This window comes from Drosophila persimilis, unplaced genomic scaffold (genome assembly GCF_003286085.1).
Source record: "Drosophila persimilis strain 14011-0111.01,24,50 unplaced genomic scaffold, DperRS2 tig00000000-arrow-pilon, whole genome shotgun sequence".
NCBI classification, from domain to species: Eukaryota; Metazoa; Arthropoda; class Insecta; order Diptera; family Drosophilidae; genus Drosophila; species Drosophila persimilis.
The window spans coordinates 7,560,051-7,572,712 of NW_020825288.1; the positions used below are offsets into that span (position 1 = coordinate 7,560,051).

At 46.3% G+C, this 12,662-nt stretch overlaps 1 protein-coding gene across 2 annotated transcripts in view; it reads left to right on the forward strand.

The window, feature by feature from the left end:
• The window catches only part of LOC6588098 (homeobox protein homothorax), a 106,310-nt gene that overhangs the window by 69,376 nt on the left and 24,272 nt on the right, over nt 1–12,662 (forward strand). For both annotated transcript variants that reach the window (XM_026990737.1, XM_026990744.1), the window contains exon 9: nt 11,978–12,073. In XM_026990737.1, coding sequence (XP_026846538.1) covers nt 11,978–12,073 — 96 coding nt within the window. The remainder of the gene's footprint in view (nt 1–11,977; nt 12,074–12,662) is intronic.

Genomic DNA, 12,662 nt, shown 5'->3' on the forward strand with positions numbered 1-12,662 from the left:
TGGGGGGGCTGGGGGGCTGCATGATAGATTGACATCATTCAGCCTTTCATTCACTTGTCAAGTGCATGGCCGCCTGGCCGCCTGGCCGCCTGTCTGCCGCTGAAACATTAGTTTTTTATAGTTCATTGAGCTCCATTCTCGCGAAAGAAGAGGAGCAGCAGCAGCATCATCATCATTGACAGCCAGAAACAATAAACTGACAAATCAAAATCAAAAACAACAACAACACAAATTAGCTAGTCATAAAAGATACAGCTATAGATACAGATACAGATACAGAGGGGGGACCCATCCAAATGGCAAACTGTTGATAGATCATTCGAAATAAATACAACACAGACTTTGATTTATGATGTTTGATAAATGAGAATTTAATAAATTTTTAGCTTATATCGCTTTTTTAGTGTGTGTGTGCGCGACGTGACTGTAAAGCCAGTGCCGAGCGGGCCGGGCCGTGCTGAATGGCAATTAAAAGTGGGGGGGGATATCCGAATAAAGCCTCAGATCTATACGATAGACAAATGGTGGCGCTTATTTCCATAGATTAACAGGGTCTTAGTGTTGTCTCGGTTTCTGTTTCGTTTTGGCTTTGGATTCGGCATCTCTTGAATGCTTTTTTTCCATGGCCATACTTACGACTCCTTGGCTTTCATCAAATTGAATTGAGTTCTCATCTAACTTACGAGCTAAGCCCTTCCAGGCTGCTCCCCTTTGATGCTTTTGGCTCATCATAATTCCGGAGAGCCAGAAGAGCCACCCACATAAATCCAGCAGCAAGTGCCTGATGCCTGCTGCCTGCCTCGTCTGGTGCTCGTGAATTATGCATGCAACAAATTGTATAAAAATTTCTGCAACTTTACGTGGTTACGTGCAGAAATTTGGAAATCAAGCGGAGCGCCAAGCAGACCCCAGAAATTTGAGGCATACTTGTCAGGGGTCTGCTGCTGGTCCCCAGCCAAAAAGGACCAAAAGGACTCTGGTGGCCTCTGGCTTAGCCAAAGTCAACCCCCAAAGGATATATGTGTGTGTATTCGAGTATTCTGTCGAGTCCCGGGCAACGTTTACAAAGTGATTACTTCTGTTTAAAAATTGATGTCTCGATGTTGGACACGTTTTCAATTTCCAACGAAATGGCGCGTGCTGCTGCCACACCCACACCCACACCCACAACCCCACCCCGCCCCCAGATAGCTCTCCCACCCACCACTTACAGGTGTACTTTCATGCCGGATCCATTTCCAATTGATGGCAAAACTTGTTGGTGCGTCAAAAATTGTCCCAAAGAAGTGCCTTAAATGACTTTTTGTCAAGTCGTTAAAACTGAACACAAAAAATGTGTTGTTTCTGCTTCTCTCACACTCTCTTTGTGTTTGGGTCTTTGGCTTTGTCTTGTTTGGTTTTAATCACCGATCGGCTGTCATGTCTGGGTCTGAATGGCAATTAAATGGTCTACGAATCGTTAAATCATGGATGATTAACTCAGTTCAGCTGCTGGGGCTGCCTGGTGCTGCTGTCCTTGAAGATTTAGTGCCGTTGAAAATCGTTAAGATCTGCTTCACAGTCCCCAAAAGAGTGGGGGCTCGTATCAATTCAATAGACGAACTGCTGTCGCATAATCGATGAAATCCCCTGCCCCGGACCGGTTGTGCTCGCTTTTCTCCACCCAGCCATCGAGCCATGGAGCCATCGAGCCAGCCAAATTATTCGGCCATCGATGTCTAATTGCCACCTCGGAGGCAGCTTTGAATGGAAATGTGTCTCTCTGTTGTCTTTTGGTGGGCCTACCTCCTAAATGGCTTTTTAATTTGGTCAACGAAAACGGGTTGAAAACGTTACTGTTTTTTGTTGGCTGCGGCTTGACGTTTTATGGCCCTTGGACTGCCTTGGGGGGAATGTGTGGAATGTTTGTTTCATTTGCATACGAGGGCCAGCCAGCCAGCGCCCTGAAGTATGCAGCACTTTTTGTGCCTGTGCATATGTGTGTGTGTGTGGCATTGCTGGAAGGTGTGCGGAGAGCATGCCCCTTGTGACGGACACGAATTTCACATTAATTCATCGGTTTAAATGCCTTTCCCCAACTCAAACTTCAGCTGGCTCCCGGCGGAGGGCAAAGTTTGATTAAGCCCCCAGTCGAGAAATGCCAATAGCTAGCGTCGGTTTTGATACATACTTATGTATCCCATATACATGACCAACTTCCATATAAGTCGGATAGATAGCAGTCGGAGGAGCAGGAGGGTGGAGCAGTGGCTGGAAGGATATCCATTTGCCAAAATAGCAAAACTTGCATAAAAACTTTTGCGCAACAACTTGGACTTTTTCATCAAACAAAAGCAAAAGGAAAAGCACCCACACACCCACTCAGACACACAGACACACAGACATCGGGAAAATGAAACAAAGTTTTAATGCAGCCAGAAACACGAGCCGGGGGGATGCGGGTGCCAGGGGGGAGACCGATGCTAGGCAGGCAGCCAACCAAGAGCCAACTAAACCAACCAAAACACACTCCCACTCGGGATAGACAAACTTGCAACGCGCCTCTCGTCCTTGTTGCCGCCCATTTGCACAGCTGTCAGTCAGTGGAAAATATACCCACACACACACTTACAGAGAGAGAGAGAGAGAGCTAGAGCGAGTGAGAGAGAGAACCAACATGGCGAACAAAAGTTTTGCTCGCTGCGGCAAAAAGCGGAAATGCATTCAAAATCTAATATGGCAGCCATGGTCATGAGCAGCAGCAGCAGCAGGAACAACAACTGAGACTCGAGTCGAGTCCTCTGCCTCTGCCTCTGCCACTGGCGCTGCCACTGCTGCTGCTGCTGCTGCAAAGTAGCAGCTAAACAAAAAGGCTAAAGAGTGCCAAAGAAGAAAATGCAATTTTCTGAAAAACCCATTAAATGTTTGCCATCACAAAAAAAAAAAGAAGAGAAAAGCAAGAGAGAGGGAATAGCAGAATAAAAGAAAGGCAGGAGAGGGACGTAAGGAGGGAATAGCAGAATAAAAGAAAGCAAGAATCCAAGGCGGCGGTGGAGGTGGAGGTGGAGCGGCGGGGCAGATGGAGTTGGATCCACTGCAAATAAAGCAAAAGCAAAAGCCGAGCCAGAAGATGGCGTCTCTGTCCTGTGATAGACTGCGGGCTATGTGCATATAGAAAGTATATAAAACTAACGACAGTATCCCAACACCAGCACCAACACGGACTCCGACTCCAGCCCCAAGCCCCCACCATGACTTGGCATTTGGCTGTGTGTTTTTTTCTTTCCATTTTCCATGCCTCAGCATAGCATAAAGCCATTAAAAGCACTTTAAATTGGCCAAAAATATGCAACTTTAAGCTGGTATCGAGCCGAGTGGGGACTTGCCACATGTCAGTGCCACCAAAAGGCGCTGCACAATGTGCTGATAGAGCCATTTACGCCGTCAGCACATAATGATGATGATGATGATGGGACAGAGGAGCTGGATAGGGGGAGGAGGGGGCTGCTGCTGGAGCTGAAGGAGCAGCTGCAGCGGCTGCGCTTTCTGACGGATTTCCCTGGCATATAGCAAACATTGCCTTGGGCGGCTTAGACAGACGTAGATGCAGACGCAGACATGGCCAAGAGCCACCCAGGAGTCATGGCACAGCAGCGGCAGCAGCTGCCAGGACCCATGTCTCGTCTCTCTGTGCTCGAGAGTGTGTGTGTGTGAGTGTGAGTGTGGCAAGGATATATGCCTGACGATGAAATTTAATGGGGTGCTTTGATGCGATTGGTTTTCATATAACGCAGGCGCTTAAAATCATCGAATCATTCAAAAGAAAACTGAGCTGACTGCTCCAGCTCACGCATACACACACACACACACACACATGGCAAGAGAGCTTTTCCTCACACACACACACACACACACACACAGGCAAACGCAGCTTGTGTATAAGAATTTTTTCTGCTGACTGGAAATAAAAGAAATGTAGAAAAATAGTAGAGCGAAAAAAAAGAAACGAGAAAGTAGAAAAAAGCAACAACATTATATTGTCCTGTGTGCAAGTGTGTGTGTGTGTGTGTGTGTGTGTGTCAGAGAGCATTCTCCTTGGCTGTGCTCGACTCGGTTTTATATAAAGAACGAAATGACGACGACGACGACAGCATTGAGCTGGGCACGAGGCGGTGGCGGAGTAGAGGAGCCCACAAAACGACGTCAGAGTCGGTGTTGGTCGGGGCTGTAGCTAGAATCCTCGCCAATACGCACACAGACAGCTGCCGCACACTCACTTTAACACACACACACACACACACGAGCACACTCCACGAGAGCAGAAGGACTTGCCTTGCTTTGCTAGCTTTTGGGATGAAAAAAGCTTTTCTTCATTTTCTATGGTTTTCTTTTGCATTTTCTTTTTTATTTATCCCTTTTAGCCATGGCCCAGGGATCCTATTTCTCCTCGCGTCTATAATTTATATATGCACAGGATATTGAGTCCTGGAGTCTCTATTTTGCATATGAATTGCTTTTATGGCTAATGTCGAATGCTTAAGGCGAATCGCAGAATTTCATTCAATCGCTTTAAATGTGTGAAATGTGAGGTGGGAGGTGGGAGGGAGAGCCTGCAGCTTTAAGTGTGTCTGGGGGAGGGAGGGGAAGTCCTGGTCATTAATCTTGAGACAACCATCTCCGCCTGGAATGCAATTCAACAAGTTCGAGGCTCGCCGAAACTCGGTGCATAAATTTCCCCGTCAGACAGGCAGAATGCCAGAACTGTCACACACCAATATGAGAGATACATTAACACTTTAAGCCCGCAAAACAGCCCAGGGGAAACGGCAGCAACAGCCACAGCAACGCCGTCTGAGCAGCAAAAAAATCATTGGCGAGGACGAGGACTGCAATGGAAACTCCCAAAACTCGCGGCAGGCCCATGACAAATCACCCTCACTCCCTTGCCCACTCTCCGACTCTCTCTCGGTGCTTGTGTGTGTCTGGCAGCCTAAAACGCAGTCAAGCGGCAACAGCATACACCCACCCAAAGCCTCCCACACACACACTACCATAGACTTATTGATTATTGTAGCATACTTACAGGCGTAATTTCCTTTTCGCTTTTTTTGGTAGTGCGGATTACGCTTCCTACCCCTCAAGGCTGCAGGGGGGGGGGGGGGGGCTAAAATAATAACAGTCATGCTTAGTTTTGGTTCTGTTTCTGCCGCTTTTCTGCCTGTAATCACAATTTGTTTGTCTGCCTTTTATTTAATGTAGTCTAACTTAAGGCGATCTTGAGCCTATATCTCTCTCTCTCTCTCACCACAACCCCCCCCTGTCTGGGGCCACCCACTCGGTCTGGTCTGGTCTGCAAAAATCATTTTACAGCTCTGAGCTGAAAAGTTTTCCCCAGTTGTCGACAAATGACAGCGACTATTTAACACGCGTCATGGCATGAATTTTATGCGCACACAAAAGACAGCACTCACACACACACACACATCCAGAGAGAGTGAGTGAGAGAGGGAATAAAAATAAAAAGAAAAACCAGTGTCAAGGTTAACGACCAATGAATTTATTTTGCTTGAATAAATTTTACGATAATGAGGAAATTGTCGTTGTCGTTTTGGGTATTTTTAATGGCCATAATGTTGTCGGTTGCCGCTTGCCGTTGGCGCTTCTCAGCTATCTCTCTCACTCTCTCTCTCTCACTCTCTCTGTCTCTCTGAGTGTTGGTTAACAATTTAAAATATGCTTTATTAACCCAACGCTCTACCAGTTGATCTTTAAGTCGGACTCGCATTCGCTTCATTCTCCGGCTTATCAGAAATGCCGCAAACGTTTTTCAATTTCCGGCTGGCATAGTTTAACCACTCAACGGTGGTTGCTGCCAGGACATTGCAGTCCGTGTCCGAGCCGGAGTCGGAGTCGGAGTCGAAGCCCGACCAAAGCTGAAAGCGAACTCCATTTTACGTAACATTAATTCTGTGATTTATTAGGGTCACGTGACCGTCAAACGGACGACTGAAATTGCACGAGTCACGAGCCAGCCAGACGACCACAAAATAACCTCTCCTATGGGGGCGCTGGTGGTGGGGTTTGCACATAGAGTAGAGCTCATCAAAGTCTTTCGATTCAAATCAGTCGTGCAAAAATTGCCTCGAATTCCAACAGATTCTTTGTTGGGTCTTTAAACGGCCAAAGAAATTACAGGCAGGCAGGTAAACGAGTTTCCCCCTCTCTCTCTCTCTCTCTCTCTCAGCTGCTGTCTCTTTCTTCGACTGGTTAGGTGTCATAAAGTGCATTCACATGAATGCGATAAAGTTTATTGTCAGCCTACCTTGGAGGAGGAGGAGGAGGAGGAGGAGCAGGAGACGGAGACGGAGACGGAGACCCACAGATGCCAAAAGGCAACAGCAAGAAAAATTAATACCAAAACATTTGCCGGTGTGTCGACTGGGGCTGACTGGTTGCCTCCTTGGGTCGTTCATTCCTTGGTTCTGTCCCCAGGTCCGTCCGTCCGTCCGTCCGTCCGTCCGTCCGTCTGGGAGAGATCGCACACGCCTACGCAAACATGTCGCAACTGTCATTTCAGCTTAAGTTGGTCCATTGTACGTTTATATTAGTCGCGGCGGCCCAGCTCGCCCAGATAAAGAACGCCAATGAAGCTTGTTGGGAGAGGGGGGGGAACTGCATGTGTGTAGGGTTAAGAGGGGAATGGGTGGGGTTGGGGGGGGGGCATGCGAGACAAGAGTTACGAGCTGCTCGATCCAGACTTTCAAATTCGTTTCAAGTGTAAAGCGATATGTGGCTCGAGGATGTCGCCAAAACTGATGACACACACACACACACACAGGGGGTAGGGGGGGCTGGCATAGCTTAAGTTACAAGTCATGTTCAGGGCCGAGTGTTCTGTGTCGAGGTGTGGCCCTTTAGTTTTATTGAATTTTTCGCATGGCAAAAACGAGCAAACAGAAACAGGCCTTTAAGGCCGCCAGAGAGCCAAAAACCTTTTTTAAATCCATTTATCCGAGTTTAATGCATTAGAACTGGCCTTCCATCTCTCTACTGCTCTCCTGCTCTCCGGCTCCCCAGCCCTCCTGCTCTTCTGCTCCGTTTGCCTGTCTCTTTCGTTGAGTTGCAGCCATTATTTTTATAACTATGCGCGAAAAGCTTTTTCATTTAAATTGAAACAAAAACCCAACAACAAAATACAAAAAATGAAACATGCAAAATGCTGTGAAAACGGCGGCGGACACAAAAAAAAAAAAAATAGATAACTATTCTGGTTTTTGTTGGTTTTTTGCTCGTAAAGCAGCTGCAGCCGAAATTCGTTTTTGGCAATTTGAAAAATTACACAAAAAGCCACAACAAAATAGCATAAATGATTCAAAATAAAAAGAGTGGAGATTGCGAATGAAAGCCTGCAGAAATATAATGTATTTGTTAGAAGTAAAAACCCTCTTGATTTCGACGGAAATCTAATCCGAGCTAATCTTATCGGGTCAACAGAAAACCCCCTGAACAAAATTCATTCACAAAAAATTGGCTTTAGGTTGGATTTTGTTCTGAGAAGTGGTATTCATGGAATTCATTTCTTATGTTTTGAACTTGTGAACCTTTTAGATTATAGTTTGACCCAAGGCTTAAAGTATTTCCGTATATATATTTCTCTTTAAAGGAAACTAAGTGATCTCGGGGTACATATACGTATCTCTTCGTCAGAAGCCAGCTAAAAGCTGCCTGAAAACTGCCGACGGCAATGCAAAACCCAAGGCAGAACCCAGAGACCCTCGCTGGTCAACCCTAAGAGGTTGCCATGTCAATGCAAATTTCATTTCCGCCATAATTCTCTTCAAGGGTTTCCCCTGTCTCTCCCGCTCTGGGCTGGGGCACCTGGCTCAAGAATTGTTTAAATGAATCCATCAGATGGTTCACGCCCAGCAGCGAACCAGCCGCCCACTCACTCTCTCTCTCTCTCTCTCTCTCTCTCTCTCTGTACACTCCAATTTCCCCTCTGCGGCACTCCCGCTCCCCCCGGTCACCCCAACATTCATTTGGCGAACGCGTTCAGCCAATTGGAAAATTTACACGTGCAAAATGTTGAAAAATTGTTGCGGTTTATGTATTTTATTTTAACTTTTTTCTGTCGCCTCGGCCGTTGTTCTGCTCTGCTCTGCTCTTGTTCGAAATTGTTGGGCATAAAAATTGAGAAAAGCCAGCGTAAATTTCCACACGGCAACAATTTCATTTTAAAGCTTCAAGTGACACAATATACAAATGTATCTCACTCTCTGTCCCTGTCTCGCTCTCCGCCTCCGCCTCCGCCTCTCTCTCCTTTTTTTTTGCATATATGTATATATATTTTTTATGTTATTTAAATGTGTTCGCATTGCTGTTGGTGTTGCTGCTGCTTTTTGTAATATTTTTAATTTCGCCCAGGCAGCGACATAAATCATTTTGTCGCGCATTGCAAAAATTCCAAAAGAGCAAAGCGAAAAAATTACAAAAATTTTTAAATTAGCTCGCATGGGAAATGACTCTGGTAGGGTAGCGGGGAGGTTGGCAGAGGAATTAAATTTTCATATGAAAAACTCACAGATAACAACAAAAACCAAAGCAACAATAGTGAGGGGTTGAGGTACGGGGAAGGACCTGCTGCTGGAGGGGCACAAAGCCAAATAGTAGAAAATTGGAAAGATGAAGTTGCCCCTGATAGCAGGGGCAGCACGGAGGGGGGAGGGGGGAGGGGCACTGTGTGGCGCTGTGGCGGCTGCTGACGAAAAAAGCAATTTTCAATTTTTCTACACAAAAATGCCAAACATGCCTTGGAAGGGGGTGCTAGAAAAGGGGGCTGCGGGCATGAGGAGCATCGAGCTTGTGCTAAAAACTTTGACGACAGCCAGGCGGTGGGCCGGAGGGGGGAGGACCGGGGGCCAGGGCAGGGCAGCGTTGGCGTTTGCGCCTTGCAGTCGCTGGCAAGTGATAAATCATTTCAACTGTCACTTTCGAAACACAATTTTATCTAAGCACACACACAGATACAGGGGCACACACAGACAGACACATGGACACACAGACGAAACAGAATTGAAGAGTCTCTGGCATTTTGTGGGGTTGGGAGGGGGAGGGAGGGGTGCTGCAGAGGAGGAGAACTCAATGGAAAATGGAAAATTCGTTTCGTTTGGTTTCGTTTTGGACTGTTGTGTTTTTCTTTTCAAGGGAGAGTGTGTGTTGAGGAGGGGAGCAGGGGAGCAGGGAGCAGGGAGCAGTGGCAGGGGGTAATGGGTGTCGGTTATAATGTGTGCCAGTGTCTGTGGAGTGCATTGGTGATAAGGCAAATGCATTTGGCTGTTGCTCTGTTGCTCTTGCTGCAGGCTGCCGCTGGCTGGCTGGCTGGCTGGCTGGCATCTAATCAATGCCTAAGCGCCATTTATCAGCCCCACAGGCACTTCACCCAAGAGATACCATGCCCAATGCATGGCGGCGTTGGGGGGAGGTGGCAACCGACGGTGGGGGGGAGAGGCGGGAGAGGAAGAATACACTTAGCTAGAGGCAGCGGCAAATGGGGTCGCCACCAAAAATAGTGCCACTAAAAATAGAAAACGAAAATCAAACGACAAAAGGCCAAAAAGCAAATAAAAAAATAAAAACACACAAAAAAATGAGACAAGAAACAACGAAACAAAAGCAACAAAGAAACAACCAAAAAAATGCCACAGAAAGATAATTTAAAATACATTTTGAGAAACAAGCAAACAATAAATGTTTTAGCACATTTTCAGTATTTGAGAATTGTGACATTTAAAAGCCCCATAAACAAAGAAATCTCTAAAAATTAACTCCTCAGTGGGTCTCCTTCGGATTTGTTGTTTACAAAAAACGAAAAATGAAGTGAATTTGTTGGTTGAAGTGCACTTAAATTTGACCGAAATCAATTCAAGGAACACCATTTATATTTTAGTGAATTTTTCAAGCTTTTTCCGCGGTTAAAGCGAGGCGAATTTGTTGGCTTATTGATTTAATATTGCATAAGAAACCATAGGAAAACAAAACAAAACTCATCCAAAATCGAATTAGTCAAGACGGTCTGAACGAAAATCATTAACTTGGCTCGTAGCAGTCGGCAACGGGGGAGGAGAGTCTCCTCTCATTGACTGGGACTGGCATTTCAATTCGCTCTGCCAATTCGCCTTGGACTTCTTCACTAGCTTCGTCCCGCTCGCACGCGCTGCGGGGCTCGGCCACAGCAAATGGCGCTGCCTTCTTACGATATTTGCTCGGCTCGTAAGCAGCCAACTTACGATACGATAAGGCACTCGTCAGGGGAAATGAGTGAGAAGAGAAGTGAGAGCAGCATCGCCATAAGCGATATGTGTGTGCGCTCTCTGAGAGAGCCGCCGCCATACAGCCGTAGACTGTTTGGCTCTGCTCTGTCTCATTTTGTTGTTGGTTTTGCTGTTGTTTTGGCTTTGGCTTTGCTCTCTGTCTTTTTTTTTTATTTTATTTCTTTACAATAAAAACGACAATAAAATTTTTTAGTGCAAAGATTTATGTGCGAACAATTTTTTCGGTGGCTCATTGTTGTTGCCGCTGTTCTTGTTGTTGTTGTTGTTGTTACCGCTCTTGTTGGCAGCAAAGAAAACTCTATTAATTTTATTATTGATTTGCTGCTTGTTGGTTTTTTGGTTTTCGGTTTGTTCTTGGCTTGCATTTTAAAATTTATTTCGTTGCGATTATGTTACATTTTAATTGGACAGGTGCAGTGTCAGTGGCGATTTAATGTTCCATTAAAACAGCCGTCAACCCTGCTGCACTCGGCACACGCCCATCGCTCCACGGCCGGCGCTCGGCCAGGGGGTTGGCCGACAGTCGCTCCAGTCGGCATTGGCATCCCCACCATAAACACCCCACAAAAGCGTTCATAAAACGTGCCCATTTACTACCAAGAAAATTGCCCATTAAGAGGAAAAACGAAGCGCAGACAGACCCCTGACCCCTGCATCCCCCTCTCGCTGGACAGGAAGAAAAGAAAAAGAAAAGAAAAAGAAAGAAAATTTAAATAAAGGTGCGTCTGCCCTTGCGTCGTTGAGCTGAAGAAAGTGCTTAAAAAAATAATAGAAATTGCCGTGCAGATTGGCCGGGCCGTTGGACTCGACTCGACTCGCACCCTCGCCGTGTGGCACGCCCCTTCACTTTCCGCCCCTTTATTCTGGCCGTCTTCATTGTGCTTTAAAGCCAATAAACCAAATTATTATTAGCGCCATTCTCATTCGTTCTTCCTCGCCTTTTTTTACACTACGTATTTCATTTAAAGTTTTATGCCTCCAAAGTGTCCATTGAGGAGGTTCTTACGTTATAAATACCCCTGTATATATTTGTGGTCATGGTAGGCCGATTTCTGATAAGCGGCACGCAGCCTGACTCACGAGGGGGGGGCGCTGGGGCTGTGCCTTAGCAACGACATTGAATAGAGGGGCTTTTTGCTTGTTTTCTTGTTTCTTTTTCTGTTTTTGGTTCATTGGTAGATTATGGGAGTAGGTTTTTCGGCTGCAGTTGTAGGCGCACCTGTCACTCAATGAAAGGCGTTTGACGAAAGCGTCCCAGTCGCCAGCGGCACCTTATCCAAATGTTCATAAGAGTGCGAGAGAGATATGCGTTGGCTTAAGATATTCAACGTGCTGTCAATATCGCTGGAGAGGCATTAAGTTGACAAGTGTTGCAAATTGTGTCAGTCAGTCGCTGTGGCTTAGAGTGGCTTAAGATCTTAATGCTCTGCCTGGAAATGAGTTTTAGTACACTTACGAAAGGCTTTAGTACGTGGAAAATTGAATTAATAATTGTGGACTTTGCCAAGTTCCAGAGACTTTTGTTAATTTGTGGACATATTATTTATGTCTTGGCATAATTTATCATAATTTATTCCGTATATTTGTTTAAGCAGTTCATGAGTATCGGCAGTGATGGGATTTCGAGTACTCTATATACTAATGCGCGGCTTTTCTATCTTTTGCAGGACGATGGTGTCGAAGAGAATGGTCCTCACCTGCCGATGCTCGCAACGCAGACGCCTCCAGGCGACTGTATTCCTCAGTCTTCCTTGGTAGTCCTGGTAAGTATTTCCTTTCTCTGTATCTATCTATCTGAGCCCCTAAGGCGCCATATCAGCTGACTTGTGGCATCATCAGGCGACCAACTGACGTCAACGTTTCCATTAGATTTCAATAATTTACAACATCAATTTTTTGCTCGGCCCTTGCCTTCCGCTTGACAGTTTTTGTTGCCTCTCGTTGTTGGCTAGTTGGTTGGCTGCTTTTAATTTCTGTTGCTGCCCCATCGATGTGGCGGGCAACAAGAGATCAACCGGCTCAGATTGTGCCAAAGAGTTAACGTTAATGGCAAAATACTAACAATGGCTGCTGCCGTTGCAGTTGCCGGAGTCGCTGCTGCTGCTGCTGCTGCTGCCATAGAGCAGAGAGTAGGTAATTTCTATAATGATATACGAACTGGCATCGCCCAACGGCCAAAAGCAACCACCAGCCGGGGATCGACTGGAGTGGAGTCTCAGTCGCAGTCCACCAACTGGTTCGGAGAGTGGAGTGCGGCTGATAGCGGCGGCCGCCATGGATCGGCCATGGATCAGACGTCGACGTCATTGAGGCCCGCCTGCGGCCCTAAACTTGGCCAATGCCAATGAAATG